This window comes from Schistocerca piceifrons, chromosome 9, assembly GCF_021461385.2.
Source record: "Schistocerca piceifrons isolate TAMUIC-IGC-003096 chromosome 9, iqSchPice1.1, whole genome shotgun sequence".
Lineage (NCBI taxonomy): Eukaryota > Metazoa > Arthropoda > Insecta > Orthoptera > Acrididae > Schistocerca > Schistocerca piceifrons.
Window position 1 is genome coordinate 174,486,088 of NC_060146.1, and position 22,049 is coordinate 174,508,136.

Below are 22,049 nucleotides of genomic sequence, written 5' to 3' on the forward strand. Positions count from 1 at the left end.
GTCTTCCAGCACCAGTACATCTCGCAGTGCTTGTCGCACTAATATCATCAACACTGCTGGGTGAGAGGCACATCTGGTTCCCAGTTCCTGATTATCACTCTAAGCGCTTCCAGGTGTCAAGGGCCTAGCTGTCCAGTGGGGCCATCTACACGACTTCTGACAGAGTGGAACATCCCGGCGGATCATCGCGTGTCATCGTCACCTGGGGGGGGATCGAGGAGGCTCTAATAGTGTGGGGGCACGTGGTCACACTACGGTTTCGCCTGCAGACTGATAGTCAGCAGCCCGCAAGACACCAGTTGCATTGCTGGTGTAGTTACCTAGGCAACCAGCCAGCTGATCCGGCAACTGCATTCAGTGGAATACCGTTGTCTCACTGACGTGAGGCACGAGCTGGGCGTGATGAGAAATCACAGAACTGCAAACTAGAATGAACAAATGTCAAGTTGCTACTCATATTTATTGGTACCTAAAGACGCTCTAGAGGCTCCACTACGCCATCCTGACAACCGACGTGAAGCATGAGCTGGGTGTGATGAGAAATCACAGAACAGCAAACTAGAATGAATAAATGTCAAGTTGCTAACCATATTTTATTGGTGCCGAAAGATGCTCCACAGGCTCCACTACGCCATCCTGACAATGCAGAGGTGTGTTTGCTTGGTATCTCTACAAATTTGATGTGTTATGGACTGTTGGAAGTGGGAGGAGAGGGAGGTTAGTGTGCAGTGCAAGGAAAGGAGTAGACGTGGAACTGGTCTAAAGAGTTGCATTTTACAGCTGAATGCGAGGTGGTCTATGCGTAGGGTGTTACACAGTGAAACTAAGTAGTTTTTAAGTTTTTAGTGAATTTGTTCGGTATTTCGGATGAAAGGGCAGCTGGGGAAGACTGGACAGTTTTCGAACAGATTAGAAAACAGCTATTTGATGAAAACGTTGTTGTGATTCTTCAACAAGAATTGGACCATCTGAAGACCGTGTTTCGGAGGCACGGTTACAAGGAAGGGCAGATACGGAAGGCTGTACATCCCACAGCTGCAGCACCGGTGGAAACTGAGGATGAATCTCCGGAGGAGGCGGCCCTTGGCTATTATTCCGTCTTGTGGGGCATTATCCGGAAAAATCGGACGCATTTTACCTAAACACCAAGTGAAAACCATCTTCCGTCCTCCAAGCAAAACCAAGAGCCTTCTTGGTAGTGTCAAGGACAACCTTGGTCTACGTAAATCAGGGGTTTATCAGATACGTTGCCAATGAGGTAGTGTATACATAGGCAGACCATTCGTACCGTTGAGGACCGATGCCGTGAACATCAACGGCACACCAGACTGCAACAGCCCAGTATGTCGGCAATCGCTTAGCATTGCCTGTCGGAACTCCACAGTACGGATTATGACCAAACCAAAGTCCTGACACAGACTTCCAGATACTGGGACTGTGTCATCAAAGAAGCCGTAGAGATCAGAGTAAGGGAGCCACAACTAAATCGTGACGCCGGTTACATCGTTAGGAAGACGTGGGATTAAGGAGAAAAAGGATATTTCCCAGATTGTACCGACTTCGGGGGAGGAGGGAAGAATAACGAGAGCGGCGCCGGCAGACCCTCCTGAACGAGAAGACCCAGGACGCAGCGGCCAGGCGGCGGGAGAACGGACGCTCTACCTGGACCGCGACGACTCGTAGGAAGCGCCTGAGGGGGGAGCGGGAGGGGGATTGTCCTGTATATACCGGGTGATCAAAAAGTCAGTATAAATTTGAAATCTTAATAAACCACGGAATAATGGAGATAGAGAGGTAAAAAGAAAATTGACACACGTGCTTGGAATGAGAACAAAAAAAAAAAACAAAGTTCACAAAATGTCCGACAGATGACGTTGGGCAGCAAAACGTCAGTGACTGCGGATGGCAATCGTGGTGTAAAAGGAGTCGTGATGAGAGAGAGAATCAGATGCGCCAGCAGTCGCAGCTTGTTGACGTTACCTGAAAAGGCGCTTTTAGTTCAAAAATGGTTCAAATGGCTCTGAGCACTGTGGAACTCAACTTCTATGGTCATCAGTCCCCTAGAACTTAGAACTACTTAAACCTAACTAACCTAAGGACATCACACAACACCCAGCCATGACGAGGCAGAGAAAATCCCTGACCCCGCCGGGAATCGAACCCGGGAACCCGGGCGTGGGAAGCGAGAACGCTACCGCACGACCACGAGATGCGGCCGGCGCTTTTAGTGAAACTGTATTATCAGAATGGGGAATGTGCTAGTTCAGCGTTACGATCCTATCCCCATAGGAAGGGGATTCAAAAGGGTAAAGGTCCGTTGACAAATGCAGCTGTGGCAAGAATGATTTCGAAGTTTGAAGCCACGGGTTGTTTAGCCCGTAGTGGCCGACTGAGCACAAGGCGTAATGCTGCTGAGACAGTTCAGGAAGAAATGGAGACTGTAGCGAGTTCATCTATGCACGGGGAAGTCACCGCTCGTGCAGTCGCACGTCGCACCGGCATTCCATACACTACTGTTTGGTTGGCACTTAGGCGTTACCCTCCGATGCTATCCGTACAAAATCCATCGGCATCATGAACTGTTGTTACCTGGCGATTTAGTGAAGCAGGGGGCATTTGCGGTGTGTGCGTTTCAAAAGATGGCGGAAGATGACGATTGGTTGAGTAACGTGTTGTGGATCAACGAAGCTCATTTCACGCTCCGAGGGTCTGTCAACGCCCACAACTGCAGAATTTGGGCTACCGAAAATCCTAGAACTGTCGTGGAAACTCCATTGCACGACGATAAAGTCACGGTATGGGCTGGATTTACCACATCTACCGTTATCGGGCCTCTTTCCTTCGAGGAAATGCGTGATTCTGGTTTTGTAACTGCTACCGTGACGGGTGAGAGGTACGCCGATATGTTACAGAATCGCATCGTCCCCAGCCTGGCTGATAAACACCTGCTGGAACGAACGATGTTTATGCAGGACGGCGCTCCACCCCATATTGCTAGACGCGTGAAAGATCTCTCGCGCGCGTCGTTTGGTGATGATCGTGTGCTCAGCCGCCACTTTCGTCATACTTGGCCTCCCAGGTCCCCAGACCTCAGTCCGTACGATTATTGGCTTTGGGGTTACCTGAAGTCGCAAGTGTATCGTGATCGACCGACATCTCTAGGGATGCTGAAAGACAACATCCGACGTCAATGCCTCACCGTAACTCCGGACATGTTTTACAGTGCTGTTCACAACATTATTCCTCGACTAAAGCTATTGTTGAGGGATCATGGTGGACATATTGAGCATTTCCTGTAAAGAACATCATCTTTGCTTTGTCTTACCGTGTTATGCAAATTATTGCTATTCTGATCAGATGAAGCACCATCTGTCGGACATTTTTTGAACTCTTGTATTTTTTTATTCTAATAAAACCCCATGTCATTGCAAGCATGTGTGTCAATTTGTACCTCTCTATCTACATTATTCCGTGATTTATTCAGCTTTCAAATTTATACTGACTTCTTGATCGCCCGGTACATGGCGCCGGCCCACCGCCGGTCAGTACATCAGCGCACCTGATGATGGCAACGTGGTCGACTGCCGAAATATTGTGTCCTATGAACACTCATACCAGGCTGTTCGCCCATTTATTTCGTCAAAACGTTGTTGTTGAAGAGGTTTTTTTTCATCAGTCTTCTGATTGGTTTGTTTTGGCCCGCCGCGAATTACCCTCCTGTGCCAGCCTCTTCATCACAGAGTAGCACTTGCAACCTACGTCCTCAATTATTTGCTGTATGTTTTCCAATCTCTGTCTTCCTCTACAGTTTTTGCTCTCTACAACTCCCTCTGGTACCATATAAGACATTCACCTACGTCTTAACATATGTCCTATCATCCTGTCCCTTCTCCTTATCAGTGTTTTCCACGTATTCCTTTCCGCTCCGATTCTGCGCAGAACTCCCTCATTCCTTACCTTATCAGTCCACCTAATTTTCAATATCTGTCTGTAGCACCACATCTCAAATGCTTCGATTCTCTTCTGTTCCGGTTTTCCCACGGCCCATGTTTCAATACCATACAATACTGTACTCCAGACGTACATTCTCAGAAATATCTTCCTCAATTTAAGGCCAATGTTTAGTACCGTATCAGTAGAGTTCTCTTGTCCAGAAATGCCTTTTTTGTCATAGCGAGTCTGCTTTTGATGTCCTCCTTGCTCTGTCCGTCATTGGTTATTTTGCTCCCTAGTAACAGTATTCCTTAACTTTATCTACTTCGTGGCCATCAGTCCTGATGTTATATTTCTCGATGTTCTCATTTCTATTACTTCTCATTACCTTCGACTTTCTTCGATTAACTCCCGATCCATACTCTGTATTCATTAGACTGTTCATTCAGTTCAGCAGATCATGTAATTCTTCTTCACCTTCACTCAGGATAGCAATGTCATCAGCGAATCGTATCACTGGTATCCTTTCACCTTGAATTTTAATTCCACTACTGAACCGTTCTTTTATTTCCATCATTGCTTCCTCGATGTACAGATTGAAGAGTAGGGGCGAAAGACTACATCCTAGTCTTACACCCTTTCTAATACGAGCACTTCGTTCTCGGTCGTCCACTCTTATTATTCCCTCTTCGCTGTTGTACATATTAAATATGACACGTCTCTCCCTGTAGCTTATCCCACTTTTCTCAGAATTTCGAACGTCTTGCAGCATTTTACATTGTCGAACACTTTTTCCAGTTCGACAAGTCCTATGAATGTGTCTTGATTATTCTTCTAACTTGCTTCCATTATTAACCGTAACGGCAGAATTGCCTCTCCCATCTAGCGCCTCCTCCATTTTCTTTTCCATTCTTCTGTATATTATTCTTGTAAACAACTTGGATGCATAAGCTGTTAAGCTGATTCTTCCACTTGTCAGCTCTTGCCGTCTTCGGAATTGTGTGGATGATGCTTTTCCGAACATCAGATGGTATGTCGCCAGACTCATACATTCTACACACCAACGAGGATAGTCCTTTCGTTGCCACTTCCCCCAATGATTTTAGACATTCTCATGGAATGTTATCTATCCCTTCTGCCTTATTTGATCTTAAGTCCTCCAACGCGCTTTCAAATTCTTCTAAATCGACTCCCGTTTTTCCTTCTATCACATAGACAAATCTTCCCCCTCATAGAGGTTTCAATGTATTCTTTCCACCTATCCGCTCTCTCCTCTGCATTTAACAGAGGAATTCGCGTTGCACTCGTAATTTTATCACCCTTGCTTTTGATGTCACCGAAGGTTGTTTTGACTTTCCTGTATGCTGAGTCTGTCCTTCCGACAATCATATCTTTTTCGATGTCTTCACATTTTTCCTGCAGCCATTTCGTCTTAGCTTCCCTGCACTCCTTATTTATTTCATTCCTCAGCGACTTGTACTTCTCTATTCCTGAGTTTCCCGGAAGATTTTTGCACTTCCTCCTTTCTTCGATCAATTGAGGTATTTATTCTACTACCAATGGTTTCTTCGCATTTACCTTCTTTGTACCTATGTTTTCCTTTCCAACTTCTGTGATTGCACTTTTTAGAGATGTCCATTCCTCTTCAACTGAACTGTCTCCAGAGCTATTCCTTATTGCTGTACCTATAGCCTTGGAGAACTTCAACCGTATCTCATCATTCCTTAGTACTTCAGTATCTCACTTCTTTGCGTATTGATTTTTCCTGACTAATGTCTTAAACTTCAGCCTACTCTTCATCACTATTATATTGTGTTCTGAATCTATATCTGCTCCTGGGTATGTCTTACAATCCAGTATCTGATTTCGGAATCTCTGTCTGACCATGATGTAATCTAACTGAAATCTTCCAGTATCACCCGGCCTTCTGCAAGTATACCTCCTCCACTTGTGATTCTTAACAGAATATTCGCTATTACTAGCAGAAATTTATTGCAGAACTCAATTAGTCTTTCTCCTCTCTCTCATTCCTAGCACCAACCCCATATTTTCCTGTAACTCTTTCTTCTACTCCTTCCCGTAAATAACTATTAGATTTTCACTTTCCTTTACGTACTGAATTACCAGTCAAATATCAGCAGATACTTTCCACAGGTCTTCATCTTACGCTTGCGACATCGGCATGTGTACCTGAATTATCGTTGTCGTAAAATCTCCAAATTTCAATTCGCAGGAGAGCTTCTGCGAAGTTTGGAAGGTAGGAGACGAGGTACTGGCAGAAGTAAAGCTGTGAGGGCGGGGCGTGAGTCGTGTTTGGGTAGCTCAGTTGGTAGAGCACTTGCCCGCGAAAGGCAAAGGCCCCGAGTTCGAGAAGCACTACAGTCTGGAACCGCGCGACCGCTACGGTCGCAGGTTCGAATCCTGCCTCGGGCATGGATGTGTGTGATGTCCTTAGGTTAGTTAGGTTTAAGTAGTTCTAAGTTCTAGCGGACTGATGACCTCAGCAGTTAAGTCCCATAGTGCTCAGAGCCATTTGAACCATTTGAACCCGACTCAAGTCTCGGTCCGGCACACAGTTTTAATCTGCCAGGAAGCTTCAACTATGTATTATTTTTTATAGCCTCAGTAAGTAAGGGTTGAGTATGAACCAGTTGGTCCGAAACTAGTCGCCAAACATATGTACTACAAATGTGACAGATTTGTTAGTAAACACTCCATGAAAAAATATAAATTTGTACTTGTAGATGTGCAGTACAGCACAAGTAGCGTCACACGACTTGTTGACAGATTAACGGCCTGTGCACTTTCGACGTCGCCACGAAGTCCGTGTGCCGCGGCGACTCTGGAGGACCCGTCTTCTGCAAGGGCGAACAGATCCAGATGGGCCTCGTGGTGGGCGCCAAGTACAAGAACTGCTGTTTCGAGTGGTGCGGCGCGCCCGTCTGGAAGAACGTGCACATGTTCGTGGGCTACTACCGGGACTGGATCGAGGACGCCATCACACCAGGAGCGCGGGGGCGCGCGAGCTTCAGTGGCAGCCGCGAGGCGGGCACCCCGCTGCTGGTCTCCCTCACTGGACTGGCGGCCTGTCTCTCCAGCTGCTCAGTAAACAGCCCTGTGTTTCATTAATGTGCTGTTCCTTTACTACTCCCGAGGGTCGGCCTATGTACGGACTCCACTGTCAAGAAACTAGAAAAAACCAAATTTTTGAGGGCAGTGTACAGTGGACTGTACCTCAGGGTTCTATCTTTGGTCTACTCTTTCTTCTTATACAGGGTGGTCCATTGAGAGTGACCGGGCCAAATATCTCACGAAATAAGCGTCAAAACGAAAAAACTACAAAGAAAGAAACTTGTCCAGCTTGAAGGGGGAAACCAGATGGCGCTATCGTTGGCCCGCTAGATGGCGCTGCCATGCGTCAAACGGATATCAACTGCGTTTTTTTTAAATAGGAGCCCCCATTTTATTACATATTCGCGTAGTACGTAAATAAATACGAATGTTTTAGTTGGACCACTTTTTTCGGTTTGTGATAGATGGTGTTGTAATAGTCACAAACGTGTAAGTGCGTGGTATCACGTAACATTCCGCCAGTGCGGACGGTATTTGCTTCGTGATACATTACCCGTGTTATAATGGACCGTTTACCAGTGCGGAAAAAGTTGATATCGTATTGATGTACGGGTATTGTGATCAAAATTCCCAACGGGCGTGTGCTATGTATGCTGCTCGGTATCCTGGACGACATCATCCAAGTGTCCGGACCGTTCGCCGGATATTTACGATATTTAAGGAAACAGGAAGTGTTCAGCCTCATGTGAAATGTCATCCACGACCTGCAACAAATGATGATGCCTAAGTAGGTGTTTTATCTGCTGTCGCGGCTGATCCGCACATCAGTAGCAGACAAATTGTGCGAGAATCGGGAATCTCAAAAACGTTGGCTTTGAGAATGCTACATCAACATCGATTGCACCCGTACCGTATTTCTATGCACCACGAATTGCATGGCGATGACTTTGAACGTCGTGTACAGTTCTGCCACTGGGCACATGAGAAATTACGAGACGATGACAGATTTTTTGCACGCGTTCTATTTAGCTACGAAGCGTCGTTCACCAACAGCGGTAACGTAAACCGGCATAATATGAACTATAGGGCAACGGAAAATCCACGGTGGCTGCGACAAGCGGAACATCAGCAACCTTGGCGGGTTAATGTATGGTGCGGCATTATGGGAGGAAGGATAATTGGCCCCCATTTTATCGATGGTAATCTGAATGGTGCAATGTATGTTGATTTCCTACGTAATGTTCTAGCGTATTTCATGGCAGGTGGATTGGTCGTCGAAGCACCATACCGTGGCCCGCACGTTCACCGGATCTGATGTCCCCGGATTTCTTTCTGTGGGGAAGTTGAAGGATATTTGCTATCGTGATCCACCGACAACGCCTGAAAACATGCGTCTGCGCATTGTGGATGCATGTGCAAACATTACGGAAGGCGAACTACTCGCTGTTGAAAGGAATCTCGTTACCCGTATTTCCAAATGCATTGAGGTTGACGGACATCATTTTGAGCATTTATTGCATTAGTGTGGTATTTACAGGTAATCATGCTATAACAGCATGCGTTCTCAGAAATGATAAGTTCACAAAGGTAGATGTATCACATTGGAACAACCGAAATAAAATGTTGATATGTACCTACGTTCTGTATTTTAATTAAAAAAGACCTACCTGTTACCAACTGTTCGTCTAAAATTGTGAGCCATATGTTTGTGACTATTACAGCGCCATCTATCACAAAGCGAAGAAAGTGGTCCAACTAAAATATTCATATTTCCTAACGTATTACACGAATATGTAATAAACATGGGGGTTCCTATTTAAAAAAAACGCAGTTGATGTCCGTTTGACCTGTGGCCGCACCATCTAGCGAGCCATCGCCGGCCGCGGTGGCCGAGTGGTTCTAGGCGCTTCAGTCCGGAACCGCGCGACTGCTACGGTCGCAGGTTCGAATCCTGCCTCGGGTATGGATGTGTGATGTCCTTAGGTTAGTTAGGTTTAAGTAATTCTAAGTTATAGGGGACTGATGATCTCAAAAGTCCCATAGTGCTCAGAGCCATTTGAACCATGGCGCCATCTGATTTCCCCCTTCAAGCTAGGCAAGTTTCGATCTTTGTAGTTTTTTTCGTTTGATGCTTATTTCGTGAGATATTTCGACCGGTCACAATCGATGGACCACCCTGTATATATATATATATATATATATATATATATATATATGTGTGTGTGTGTGTGTGTGTGTGTGTGTGTGCGTGTGTGTGTGGTGGAGAAAAATTGGCTTATATATATATATATATATATATATATATATATATATATATATACCATCTGGTGAGCAAGATGTATGAAACAGGCGAAATGCCCTCAGACTTCAAGAAGAATATAATAGTTCCAATCCCAAAGAAAGCAGGTGTTGACAGATGTGAGAATTACCGAACAATCAGTTTAATAAGCCACAGCTGCAAAATACTAACACGAATTCTTTACAGACGAATGGGAAAACTAGTAGAAGCCGACCTAGGGGAAGATCAGTTTGGATTCCGTAGAAATACTGCAACACGTGAGGCAATACTGACCTGACGACTTATCTTAGAAGAAAGATTAAGGAAAGGCAAACCTGCGTTTCTAGCATTTGTAGACTTAGAGAAAGCTTTTGACAATGTTGACTGGAATACTCTCTTCCAAATTCTAAAGGTGGCAGGGGTAAAATACAGGGAGCGAAAGGCTATTTACAATTTGTACAGAAACCAGGTGGCAGTTATAAGAGTCGAGGGACATGAAAGGGAAGCAGTGGTTGGGAAGGGAGTAAGACAGGGTTGTAGCCCCTCCCCGATGTTATTCAATCTGTATATTGACCAAGCAGTAAAGGAAACAAAAGAAAAATTCGGAGTAGGTATTAAAATTCATGGAGAAGAAATAAAAACTTTGAGGTTCGCCGATGACATTGTAATTCTGTCAGAGACAGCAAAGGACTTGGAAGAGCAGTTGAACGGAATGGATGGTGTCTTGAAGGGAGTATATAAGATGAACATCAACAAAGGCAAAACGAGGATAATGGAATGTAGTCGAATTAAGTCGGGTGATGTTGAGGGTATAAGATTAGGAAATGAGACACTTAAAGTAGTAAAGGAGTTTTGCTATTTGGGGAGCAAAATAACTGATGATGGTCGAGGTAGAGAGGATATAAAATGTAGACTGGCAATGGCAAGGAAAGCGTTTCTGAAGAAGAGAAATTTATTAACATCGAGTATAGATTTAAATGTGAGGAAGTCATTTCTGAAAGTATTTGTATGGAGTGTAGCCATGTATGGAAGTGAAACATGGACGGTAAATAGTTTGGACAAGAAGAGAATAGAAGCTTTCCAAATGTGGTGCTACAGAAGAATGCTGAAGATTAGATGGGTAGATCACATAACTAATGAGGAGGTACTGAATAGGATTGGGGAGAAGAGGAGTTTGTGGCACAACTTAACCAGAAGAAGGGATCGGTTGGTAGGACATGTTCTGAGGCATCAAGGGGTCACCAATTTAGTATTGGAGGGCAGCGTGGAGGGTAAAAATCGTAGAGGGAGAGCAAGAGATGAATACACTAAGCAGATTCAGAAGGATGTAGGCTGCAGTAGGTACTGGGAGATGAAGAAGCTTGCACAGGATAGAATAGCATGGAGAGCTGCATCAAACCAGTCTCAGGACTGAAGACCACAACAACAACAACATATATATATAATTCTTCTCCACCATATATATATATATATATATATATATATATATATATATATATATATATATATATACACTCCTGGAAATTGAAATAAGAACACCGTGAATTCATTGTGCCAGGAAGGGGAAACTTTATTGACACATTCCTGGGGTCAGATACATCACATGATCACACTGACAGAACCACAGGCACATAGACACAGGCAACAGAGCATGCACAATGTCGGCACTAGTACAGTGTATATCCACCTTTCGCAGCAATGCAGGCTGCTATTCTCCCATGGAGACGATCGTAGAGATGCTGGATGTAGTCCTGTAGAACGGCTTGCCATGCCATTTCCACCTGGCGCCTCAGTTGGACCAGCGTTCGTGCTGGACGTGCAGACCGCGTGAAACGGCGCTTCATCCAGTCCGAAACATGCTCAATGGGGGACAGATCCGGAGATCTTGCTGACCAGGGTAGTTGACTTACACCTCCTAGAGCACGTTGGGTGGCACGGGATACATGCGGACGTGCATTGTCCTGTTGGAACAGCAAGTTCCCTTGCCGGTCTAGGAATGGTAGAACGATGGGTTCGATAACGGTTTGGATGTACCGTGCACTATTCAGTGTCCCCTCGACGATCACCAGTGGTGTACGGCCAGTGTAGGAGATCGCTCCCCACACCATGATGCCGGGTGTTGGCCCTGTGTGCCTCGGTCGTATGCAGTCCTGATTGTGGCGCTCACCTGCACGGCGCCAAACACGCATACGACCATCATTGGCACCAAGGCAGAAGCGACTCTCATCGCTGAAGACGACATGTCTCCATTCGTCCCTCCATTCACGCCTGTCGCGACACCACTGAAGGCGGGCTGCACGATGTTGGGGCGTGAGCGGAAGACGGCCTAACGGTGTGCGGGACCGTAGCCCAGCTTCATGGAGACGGTTGCGAATGGTCCTCGCCGATACCCCAGGAGCAACAGTGTCCCTAATTTGCTGGGAAGTGGCGGTGCGGTCCCCTACGGCACTGCGTAGGATCCTACGGTCTTGGCGTGCATCCGTGCGTCGCTGCGTTCCGGTCCCAGATCGACGGGCACGTGCACCTTCCGCCGACCACTGGCGACAACATCGATGTACTGTGGAGACCTCACGCCCCAAGTGTTGAGCAATTCGGCGGTACGTCCACCCGGCCTCCCGCATGCCCACTATACGCCATCGCTCAAAGTCCGTCAACTGCACATACGGTTCACGTCCACGCTGTCGCGGCATACTACCAGTGTTAAAGACTGCGATGGAGCTCCGTATGCCACGGCAAACTGGCTGACACTGACGGCGGCGGTGCACAAATGCTGAGCAGCTAGCGCCATTCGACGGCCAACACCGCGGTTCCTGGTGTGTCCGCTGTGCCGTGCGTGTGATCATTGCTTGTACAGCCCTCTCGCAGTGTCCGGAGCAAGTATGGTGGGTCTGACACACCGGTGTCAATGTGTTCTTTTTTCCATTTCCAGGAGTGTGTATATATATATATATATATATATGGTGGAGAAGAATTGGGTCTCGAAATTTTAATCCTGGATAGCTGATATCAGTAGGAACCAAAATTACCAATGATGCGTAGGTCGATGATGCACAGGTTTTAAACTAGAGAAACTTGGCGCCACACTCTCCGATTGGTCGCGCGGTTGCCCTGTTCCCGGATGCTCTGGACAACGCATGACCGCGAATGCTTTGCCTGCCAGAGATCGCCATGTATCCAAGGCGGCCCGCACGCTCGGTAGTAGCTCGCCAGCCTTCCACTCTGGGGGCCTGGGGGCGAATCCGCCGGGGTTCCGACACGTGCGTTGTAGTTTCATGATAAGATGTACCAGGAACAAACCCGTAAACAGCTGTTAGTTAGGGTGCAGAAAGTCTTTTACAAATTGTACCGGCCCTGAAAAGGATCTTTTCTGTAGCTAGGACATTGTTTACTCATCAGGTGCTGAAACTGGCGGCCCTCTGACGCGACACAAGCTTTGTAACGTCGAACGGTGTTTTGCCGACCTCTTTCAAAGGTTTCTGGCATTGCACTGATGTAAATCGTGGCATGTTCAATCTGATCCATTAATTCCTCTTCGTTTCTAGGTGGCTCGCGTCCGGGTGGGTGAACTAGAACCTTGAAGAATTCCCACAGGAAAAAGTCCGGTGGCGTGAGGTCTGGTGATTGAGGGGGCCATGTCCCCCGAGCACCTCTGCCAATTACCCGGCTGTCGAAGAGGCTGCAACCACATGCGTAGCCGTATGTCCAGAGGAAAACCTTCCAGCAGGTCTGGTAGAGTTTCTTGTAAGAAGTGAATGTAATTTATCCCAGTAAGCCGAGAAGGTAGACGCACTGGCCCAATCAGGATCACCCACAATGTCTGCCCAAATGTTGAGCGAAAATCGTTCCAGGTGTCCGTGAAATTACGTGACGTGAGGATTTCCCCTTGCCCAGTAATGGACGTTTAGAGTGCTGTAAAGGCTATCTCAATGAAAGGTGCACTCCTTGGTAAACAACACAATGATGGGGAAATCCGAATTCCGCGCGACACGTCGCAGAAACCACCGGCAAAACACTAGCCTGTGTTCATAGTCCACCACAGGATTTAGGTCCTGGACAGGGTGGAAATTAAATGGATGTTGACCTTCATCCCTCAAAACTCCCACACTAACCAATGAGTGATGCCCATGTCATGTGTGTGGCATCTTGCTGGGTAATGTTCCTCATACAACCGTCGAGCTTAATGCGCAATACTATTGGCTAGTCCAAAAACAAAAACCATATCTCGTTGTTCTTCGAACGAGCACTGTGCCGCCATGCTTACTGTATGACTAAAGCGCAGGTGACCTGTGTGTGTACTGAAGCAAAGTTTACGTGTGAATGCCTCTGAGCTGAGGTGGGAGAAACAGCAAGACCTATTTGACGCGGGGCGAGTATATAGGCATATCTCGTTGTTCTTCAAACGAGCACTGTGCCGCCATGCTTACTGTATGACTAAAGCGCAGGTGACCTGTGTGTGTACTGAAGCAAAGCTTACATGTGAATGCCTCTGAGCTGAGGTGGGAGAAACAGCAAGACCTATTCGACGCGGGGCGAGTATATAGGCATATCTCGTTGTTCTTCAAACGAGCACTGTGCCACCATGCTTACTGTATGACTAAAGCGCAGGTGACCTGTGTGTGTACTGAAGCAAAGCTTACGTGTGAATGCCTCTGAGCTGAGGTGGGAGAAACAGCAAGACCTATTCGACGCGGGGCGGGTATATAGGCATATCTCGTTGTTCTTCAAACGAGCAAAGTGCCGCCATGCTTACTGTATGACTAAAGCGCAGGTGACCTGTGTGTGTACTGAAGCAAAGCTTACGTGTGAATGCCTCTGAGCTGAGGTGGGAGAAACAGCAAGACCTATTCGACGCAGGGCGAGTATATAAGCATATCTCGTTGTTCTTCAAACGAGCACTGTGCCGCCATGCTTACTGTATGACTAAAGCGCAGGTGACCTGTGTGTGTACTGAAGCAAAGCTTACGTGTGAATGCCTCTGAGCTGAGGTGGGAGAAACAGCAAGACCTATTCGATGCGGGGCGAGTATATAGGCAGCGCTATGGTTGTTGGGTCACACATACAGACGTTCCTCGCCCCGCCACTGTCCCAACGTGATACCCACACTTGTCGAATAGGCCTTGCTGTTTAAAGAAAAATTCACGCCCTCCTTCGCAGTGTGATTCCTCACATACTAGCAGTATAAAACCGTCACAAAATTTTGTGCTGTCCAAATTTCCGACAGTAAATTGGCGTTACAGATTGGCAACCTGATGACACTGTAATCACATGTACGGTAACTACCTGTGTCAGTATGTCGGCGCACTGCTGTACAGTTCATGCAGTGCATAGCGATTTGGATGACGATTATGATGATGATGATGATGATGATGATGATGATGATGATGTTTGGTTTGTGGGGTGCTAAACTGCGCAGTCATCAGCACCTGTACAAAGTCCCAATGTTGACACAGTCCAATTTTTTTTACGCAGTCCAATTAGCCACTGTCACGAATCATGATGATGGTGATGAAATAATGAGGAGAACACAAACACCCAGTCACCAGGCAGAGAAAATCCCCAACCCGGCAATCGAACCTACGGCCCCGTGATCCAGAGGCAGCAACGCTAGCCACTAGACTACGGGCTGCGGACAGTGATTTCGATTAGTGTGCAGCAGGTCGAGGATTCGATTCTGACTCAAGGCGTAGTTATTTTTATTTGCTAAATGTAATCTGCGTACTAATCGTCATGACGCGATCACAGTGGGTCTACTCCAAACCATTTGCACTTACGCACTACAACAACTGAAACTGGGGTACCATCGTTTCCATTGACAAGCTTTTAAGGAAGCATTTTGCACGTCGTGGTGGACGCGAATTGTTTCACACCCCTGCATCTACTTGATTCCAAACCTGTTCTCTGTGTACCCTCCCCAGTAGACCCGTTGATTAGTACCAAATGTTGTTCTTACCACGTTCATTAGAGCCTTATGTCACCAGTAGGGCTAGCAACGTTCTTTGCAAATAATTTCAAACTTGGTTACCATTTGCTTGTTTTATCACCTTGGAACCGCTCGCTAATCATGCCTTTCAATATTGGGTCTGATAAGCGGATGTTGTTTAGTAAGTAATTGGTTCAAATGGCTCTGAGCACTACGGGACTTAACTTCTGTGGTCGTCAGTCCCCTAGAACTTAGAACTACTTCAACGTAACTAACCTAAGGACATCACGCAACACCCAGTCATCACGAACCTGCGACCGGAGTAGCCGCGTGGCTCCGGACTGAAGAGCCTAGAACCGCTCGGCCACCGCGGCCGGCTAACAGAATCTGTAGGAGAGGTGATGCGCGTCCCCCGCTACATCCCATTGCGACTAATGACGTGTTTACACTATATGCGCTCGCTTATCACCAGACGGGGACTGATTTCTAGTGGAGTAACGCGCCCATGACTGAATCGATATGCATTCGTACACATATCATATTTCTCCTTGTGTTATTCCGTAACAGTGATGCACAGGTACAGCATACACAAACGATGAATATGAGGATATGCTTCTGGTCCCTTGTGCACCTGATAACTAGTATGGAGTTGCCACTCATGAATATGCTGCTATATATCCTCCTCGTCAACGTCACACAGATACAAATGTGTTCCGTCGTCTGGAGCTTCGCCGTCGGGAGACAGGTTCTCTCATACCACCATCGCGTGACAGAGGTCGTCCACGGACTCGAGGCCGGCCGCTGTGGTCGAGCGATTCTAGGCGCTTCAGTCTGGAACCGCGCTGCTGCTACGGTCACAGGTTCGAATCCTGCCTCGGGCACGGATGTGTCTGATGTTCTTAGGTTAGTTAGGTTTAAGTAGTTCTAAGTCTAGGGAACTGATGACCTCAGATGTTAAGTCCCATAGTTCTTACAGCCATTTGAACCATTTTGAACAATGGACTCGCCTTACTCCACCTATTGAAGAAGCTGTTATGGATGTCACACACCAAGAACTAAAGCGCATTAAACGTAGCGTTGCAAGGCAGATGCGTATTTCTCAATGCAGGGCCACGTGCTGCACGAGCATCAGCTTATTCCTTTAACGCAACAACTGCATCCTGCACATCGCTGTCTGCGAATCCAATTCTGTGAATGATTTCAGCAACAACGGGAAGCCCACAACGATTTCATTGACAAGTAGAAACATATCCGCTTCGACCCAGAATCGAAGCCTTCACCTCCTGCATGCTAACCCAGAACGCTATCCGGTGCACCAACCCCACAGCACCTCTAGTACACTGAAGCGTCAAAGACACTGCCATAGGCATGCGGACTCAAATACAGAGATATGTAAACAGGCAGAACATGGCGCTGCGGTCGGCAACCCCTTTATAAGACAAAAAGTGTCTGGCGCACTTGTTAGATAGGTTACTGCAGCGACAGTGGCAGGTTATCAAGATTTAAATATTTGAACCTGGTGTTATAGGCGGCGCCTAGCGATGGGACACGGCATCTCCGAGGTATTGATGAAGTGGGGATTTCCCCGTACGACCATTTTAACGAGAATACCGTGATTATCAGGAATCCGGTGAAACATCAAATCTCCGGCATCGCTGCGGCCGGAAAAAGATCCTGCAAGAACGGGACCAACGACGACTGAATATAATCCTTCAACGTGACAGAAGGACAATCCTTCCGCAAATTGCTGCAGATTTCAATGCTGGGCCATCAACAAGTGTCTGAGTGCGAACAGTTCAACGAAACATAATTGATATGGGCTTTCGGAGCCGAAGGATCACTTGTGTACTCTTGATGATTACGCGACACAAAGCTTTACGCCTCGCCTGGACCCGTCAACACCGACATTGGACTGTTGATGACTGCAAATACGTTGCGTCATCGCCTGAGTCTCGTTTCAAATTGTATCGAGCGGATGTACGTGTGTGGGTATGGAGATAATCTCATGAATCCATGAACCCTACAAGTCAGCAGAGGACTGTTCAGGTTGATGGGGCTCTGTAATGGTGTGGGGCGTGGGCAGTTGGAGTGATGTGGGACCCCTGATACGTCTAGATACAACTCTGACAGGTGACACGTACGTACCTGTAAGCATCCTGTCTGATCATCTGCATCATCTATTCATGTCCATTGTGAATTCCGACGGACTTGGGCAATTCTAGCAGGACAATGAGACACCCCTCAGGTCCTGAACTGGTACAGAATGGCTCCAGGAACGCTCTTCTGAATTTAAACACTTCCGTTGGCCACCAAACTCCGCAGACATGAACATTATTGAGCATATGTGGGATGCCTTGCAACGTGCTGTTCAGAAGAGATCTCCACCCTCTCGTCCTCACACGGATTTATGGACAGCCCTGCAGGATTCATGGTGTCAGTTCCCTCCAGCACTACTTCAGACATTAGTCGAGTCCACGCCACGTCGTGTTGCAGTACTTCTGGGTGCTCGTGGGGGCGCTACACGATATTAGGCAGGTGTACCAGTGTCTTTGGCTCTTCAGTGCAACAATACACTATTCACGTGTACCGTAGCCATTATGAAGTTACACTCATACTATGCTGTGCCAAACCAATAAGCACATGTGTGTAGGGTCAGTGCGGCGTGGCGTAAGGTCGGTTTGTTCCCGTATACCGCACTTCTCTCTTCGGCTGACCATGTGCTAAGAGTCCCTAGCCGGAGCTCACCTCATCCAGTCTCTCCTTATGAGTATTCGTTCAGGGACGTTCTGAAAAATTCACGGATTGTTTACAAATGATTGGAGATTTGTAAATTAGTGGTAAGGTCTTATGGGATCAAACTGTTGAGGCCATCTGTCCCTAAGCCTACACACTACTTAATCTAACTTAAACTAACTTACACTATGGACTTAGAACTACTGATGGCCTTGGGAGAGCCAGTCCTGACAAAACTCTACCATCTGGTGAGCAAGATGTATGAGACAGGTGAAATACCCTCAGACTTCAAGAAGTATATAATAATTCCAATCCCAAAGAAAGCAGGTGCTGACAGATGTGAAAATTACCGAACTATCAGTTTAATATGTCACAGCTGCAAAATACTAACACGAATTCTTTACAGACGAATGGAAAAACTGGTAGAAGCCGACCTCGGCGAAGATCAATTTGGGTTCCGCAGAAATATTGGAACACGTGAGGCAATATTTATCCTACAACTTATCTTAGAAAATAGATTAAGGAAAGGCAAACCTACGTTTCTAGCATTTGTAGACTTAGAGAAAGCTTTTGACAATGTTGACTGGAATACTCTCTTTCAAATTCTAAAGGTGGCAGGGGTGAAATACAGGGAGAGAAGGGCTATTTACAATTTGTACAGAAACCAGATGGCAGTTATAAGAGTCGAGGGGTATGAAAGGGAAGCACTGGTTGGGAAGGGAGTGAGACAGGGTTGTAGCCTATCCCCGATGTTATTCAATCTGTATATTGAGCAAGCAGTAAAGGAAACAAAAGAAAAAATCGGAGTAGGTATTAAAATCCATGGAGAAGAAATAAAAACTTTGAGGTTGTAATTCTGTCAGAGACAGCAAAGGACTTGGAAGAGCAGTTGAACGGAATGGACAGTGTCTTGAAAGGAGGATATAAGATGAACATCAACAAAAGCAAAACGAGGATAATGGAATGTAGTCGAATTAAATCGGGTGATGCTGAGGGAATTAGATTAGGAAATGAGACACTTAAAGTAGTAAAGGAGTTTTGCTATTTGGGGAGCAAAATAACTGATGATGGCCGAAGTTCAGAAGATATAAAATGTAGACAGGCAATGGCAAGGAAAGCGTTTCTGAAGAAGAGAAATTTGTTAACATCGAGTATAGATTTAAGTGTCAGGAAATCGTTTCTGAAAGTATTTGTATGGAGTGTAGCCACGTATGGAAGTGAAACGTGGACGATAAATAGTTTGGACAAGAAGAGAATAGAAGCTTTCGAAATGTGGTGCTACAGAAGAATGCTGAAGATTAGATGGGTAGATCACATAACTAATGATGAGGTATTGAATAGAATTGGGGAGAAGAGGAGTTTGTGGCACAACTTGACAAGAAGAAGGGACTAGTTGGTAGGATATGTTGTGAGGCATCAAGGGATCACCAATTTAGCATTAGAGGGCAGCGTGGAGGGTAAAAATCGTAGAGGGAGAGCAAGAGATAAACACACTAAGCAGATTCAGCAGGATGTAGGTTCCAGTAAGTACTGGGAGATGAAGAAGCTTGCACAGGATAGGTTAGCATGGAGAGCTACATCAAACCAGTCCAGGACTGAAGACCACAACAAGAACAACACTATGGACAACACACACACCCATGTTTGAGGGAGGACTCGAATGTCCGACGTGGGGAGCCGCACAGACCGTGACAAGGTGCCCACGACCGCACGCCTACCCCGTGCGGCTACAAATGAGTCATCAGTTTTGACGTCTTATTGCTTCAGAAGGAGTGAGCAGTATTGAAGGATATAGCAGGAATGCTTATTTGAAGCAAAGACCTTCATTGGACATATGCCCTATTCCGAGTTGTACCCTAGACAGAACACATTGAATGTGCATTTGTTTTTGGGCTAATGGTGCGCATGCATGTGTCTTACCCACCGAACTTCTTTGATCTTTTATTCTAGCTCAACCTAACGCATTGCTTTCAACCTTACACGAGCCCTTCGAATGCGCAGTTGTCCAAGCTGTCTTTTGAGCGAATTAGTTCGTCGGAGTGAGAGTGTTTTGGAGCGAAGCATTTGTTACTAGTGGTTGTACACTATGCTGGTTAAAATGTCACACATCTAGATTAATGAAGAATATGGAGATACGGCTTCTGCTGCTGTTGAAGAAAACCATCGGTGCTTTTCGATATGTCGAATTCCTGGCCGTACAGTAGCCTCACCAGAATTTTCAACACATCGTGTGACAGAGGTATTCTTGCAAGTTCCCATTTTGCTTCTGAGCGTGCAGTTCAACAACGCGCGCACGGACAGCGACACATTTAATGCAATGGACAGCGTTGTCCTACTACTAGCACGCAACGGCTTCCTGCACGTATCCGTGTCCAGCGAATATGTGTATGGCGAACACTCCATGCAGAAAACTTGTCTCCTATTCACGTACAGTGAGTCCATAATCTTCGTATTGGGGACAGTACTGTGGTGTCACCGCCAGACACCACACTTGCTAGGTGGTAGCCTTTAAATCGGCCGCGGTCCGTTAGTATACGTCGGACCCGCGTGTTGCCACTATCAGTGATTGCAGACCGAGCGCCGCCACACGGCAGGTCTAGAGAGACTTACTAGCACTCGCCCCAATTGTACAGCCGACTTTGCTAGCGATGGTTCACTGACAAATTACGCTCTCATTTGCCGAGACGATAGTTAGCATAGCCTTCAGCTACGTCTTTTGCTACGACCTAGCAAAGCGCCATTACCAGTTACTATTGATGCTGTAAAACATGTACCGTCAAGAGCGATGTTCACCATTTACGGATTAAAGTTAAGTATTCCAACAGCTACGTCCTTTTTTGCTAAAGTCTAACTTTCTTGTCCTGTTCCAGACCTCACGCCAGCCTGCGTGAGCTAAAACGCGTGCCTTTCGGCTTCCTCTCATAGTGGGTTGGCTCTCTTGCCAATCCACAACAAGTACCACAAGACTAGAATTATGTCACAGGTTAAATGAAAATCGTCATTTCCTTCCATTAATACAATTCACTGATGAAGCCACGTTTACACGGAACTGAATCAATAACGCAAGTAATCGATGGTCGCAGGAAAAACTTCACACTCCAATGGAAATGAGTTACCAGTTTCGTTAGTCGATCAATGTTTGGAGCAGCATGATCGGTAACATGCTGATAGGTCCAGTCATTTTAGGAGAGCGACTGATGGGACAGAATTACTTTCATTTTTCGGAAAATTCGTTCGTTGAATATCCTGACGGTGTTGCAGTGCATTTCCAGCATGACGGAACCTCTTCATAGGTCACCAGCCCCACGTGCCCTAATCTCTGGATTGGTAGTCGTAGTCCAGGTAACTGGCCACCAAGATCAGCAGACTTTACTCCGTTTGATGTTTGTTTATGGGGGTGGTTGTAGTCTGAGATGTAGAAACGAAAGGTGAATACGCGAACGTGCAGAGTCACTCAGACAAGCAAGACAACGTGCTCTTCCAAAAGTGAGCAAATTCGCTGAAGCTGTCTATAGGATACCCTAACATATGTTGTGAATTGTACGATAGCTGCAATGTGACGTGTACCAGAATGCTTAGAGGTGAATGTTTTCAAAATATCATTTCCCAACTGATACTTTGTAAAACGCATACTGTAATGTTCACTAACTGCCGTACCGAGCGGGGTGGCGCAGTGGTTAGCACACTGGGCTCGCATTCGGGAGGACGACGGTTCAATCCCGCGTCCCGCCATCCTGATTTAGGTTTTCTGTGATTTCCCTAGATTACCCCAGGCAAATGCCGGGATGGTTCCTTTGAAAGGGCACGGCCGTCTTCCTTCCCCGTCCTTCCCTAATCCGATGAGACCGATGACCTCGCTGTCTGGTCTCCTCCCCCACAACAAATCAAACTAACTGCCGTACATGTGAACATGTGTAAATCTGACAATGTACTGGTAATACGGAAATCAATAATTATGTACATTAAATGTATTCAGTCTCAGAAACCATTCGGAATAGGGTATATGTCCATATGAAGTGTTTTGTTTCAAATAGTCGTTCCTGCCATACCCCAAATCATGATGATGTGATGCATTTGGCCCTATCCCTGTATATAAGCAACTCAAAGTTCAAA

The 22,049-nt window shown here is 46.4% G+C and overlaps 1 protein-coding gene across 1 annotated transcript in view; it reads left to right on the forward strand.

Moving 5' to 3' along the window:
• LOC124716823 (serine protease ami-like) overlaps nt 1–7,062 on the forward strand; it is a 51,123-nt gene extending 44,061 nt beyond the window's left edge. Inside the window, exon 4 of the mRNA XM_047243376.1 lies at nt 6,721–7,062. Coding sequence (XP_047099332.1) covers nt 6,721–7,062 — 342 coding nt within the window. The remainder of the gene's footprint in view (nt 1–6,720) is intronic.
• The last annotated feature ends 14,987 nt before the right edge of the window (nt 7,063–22,049 follow it).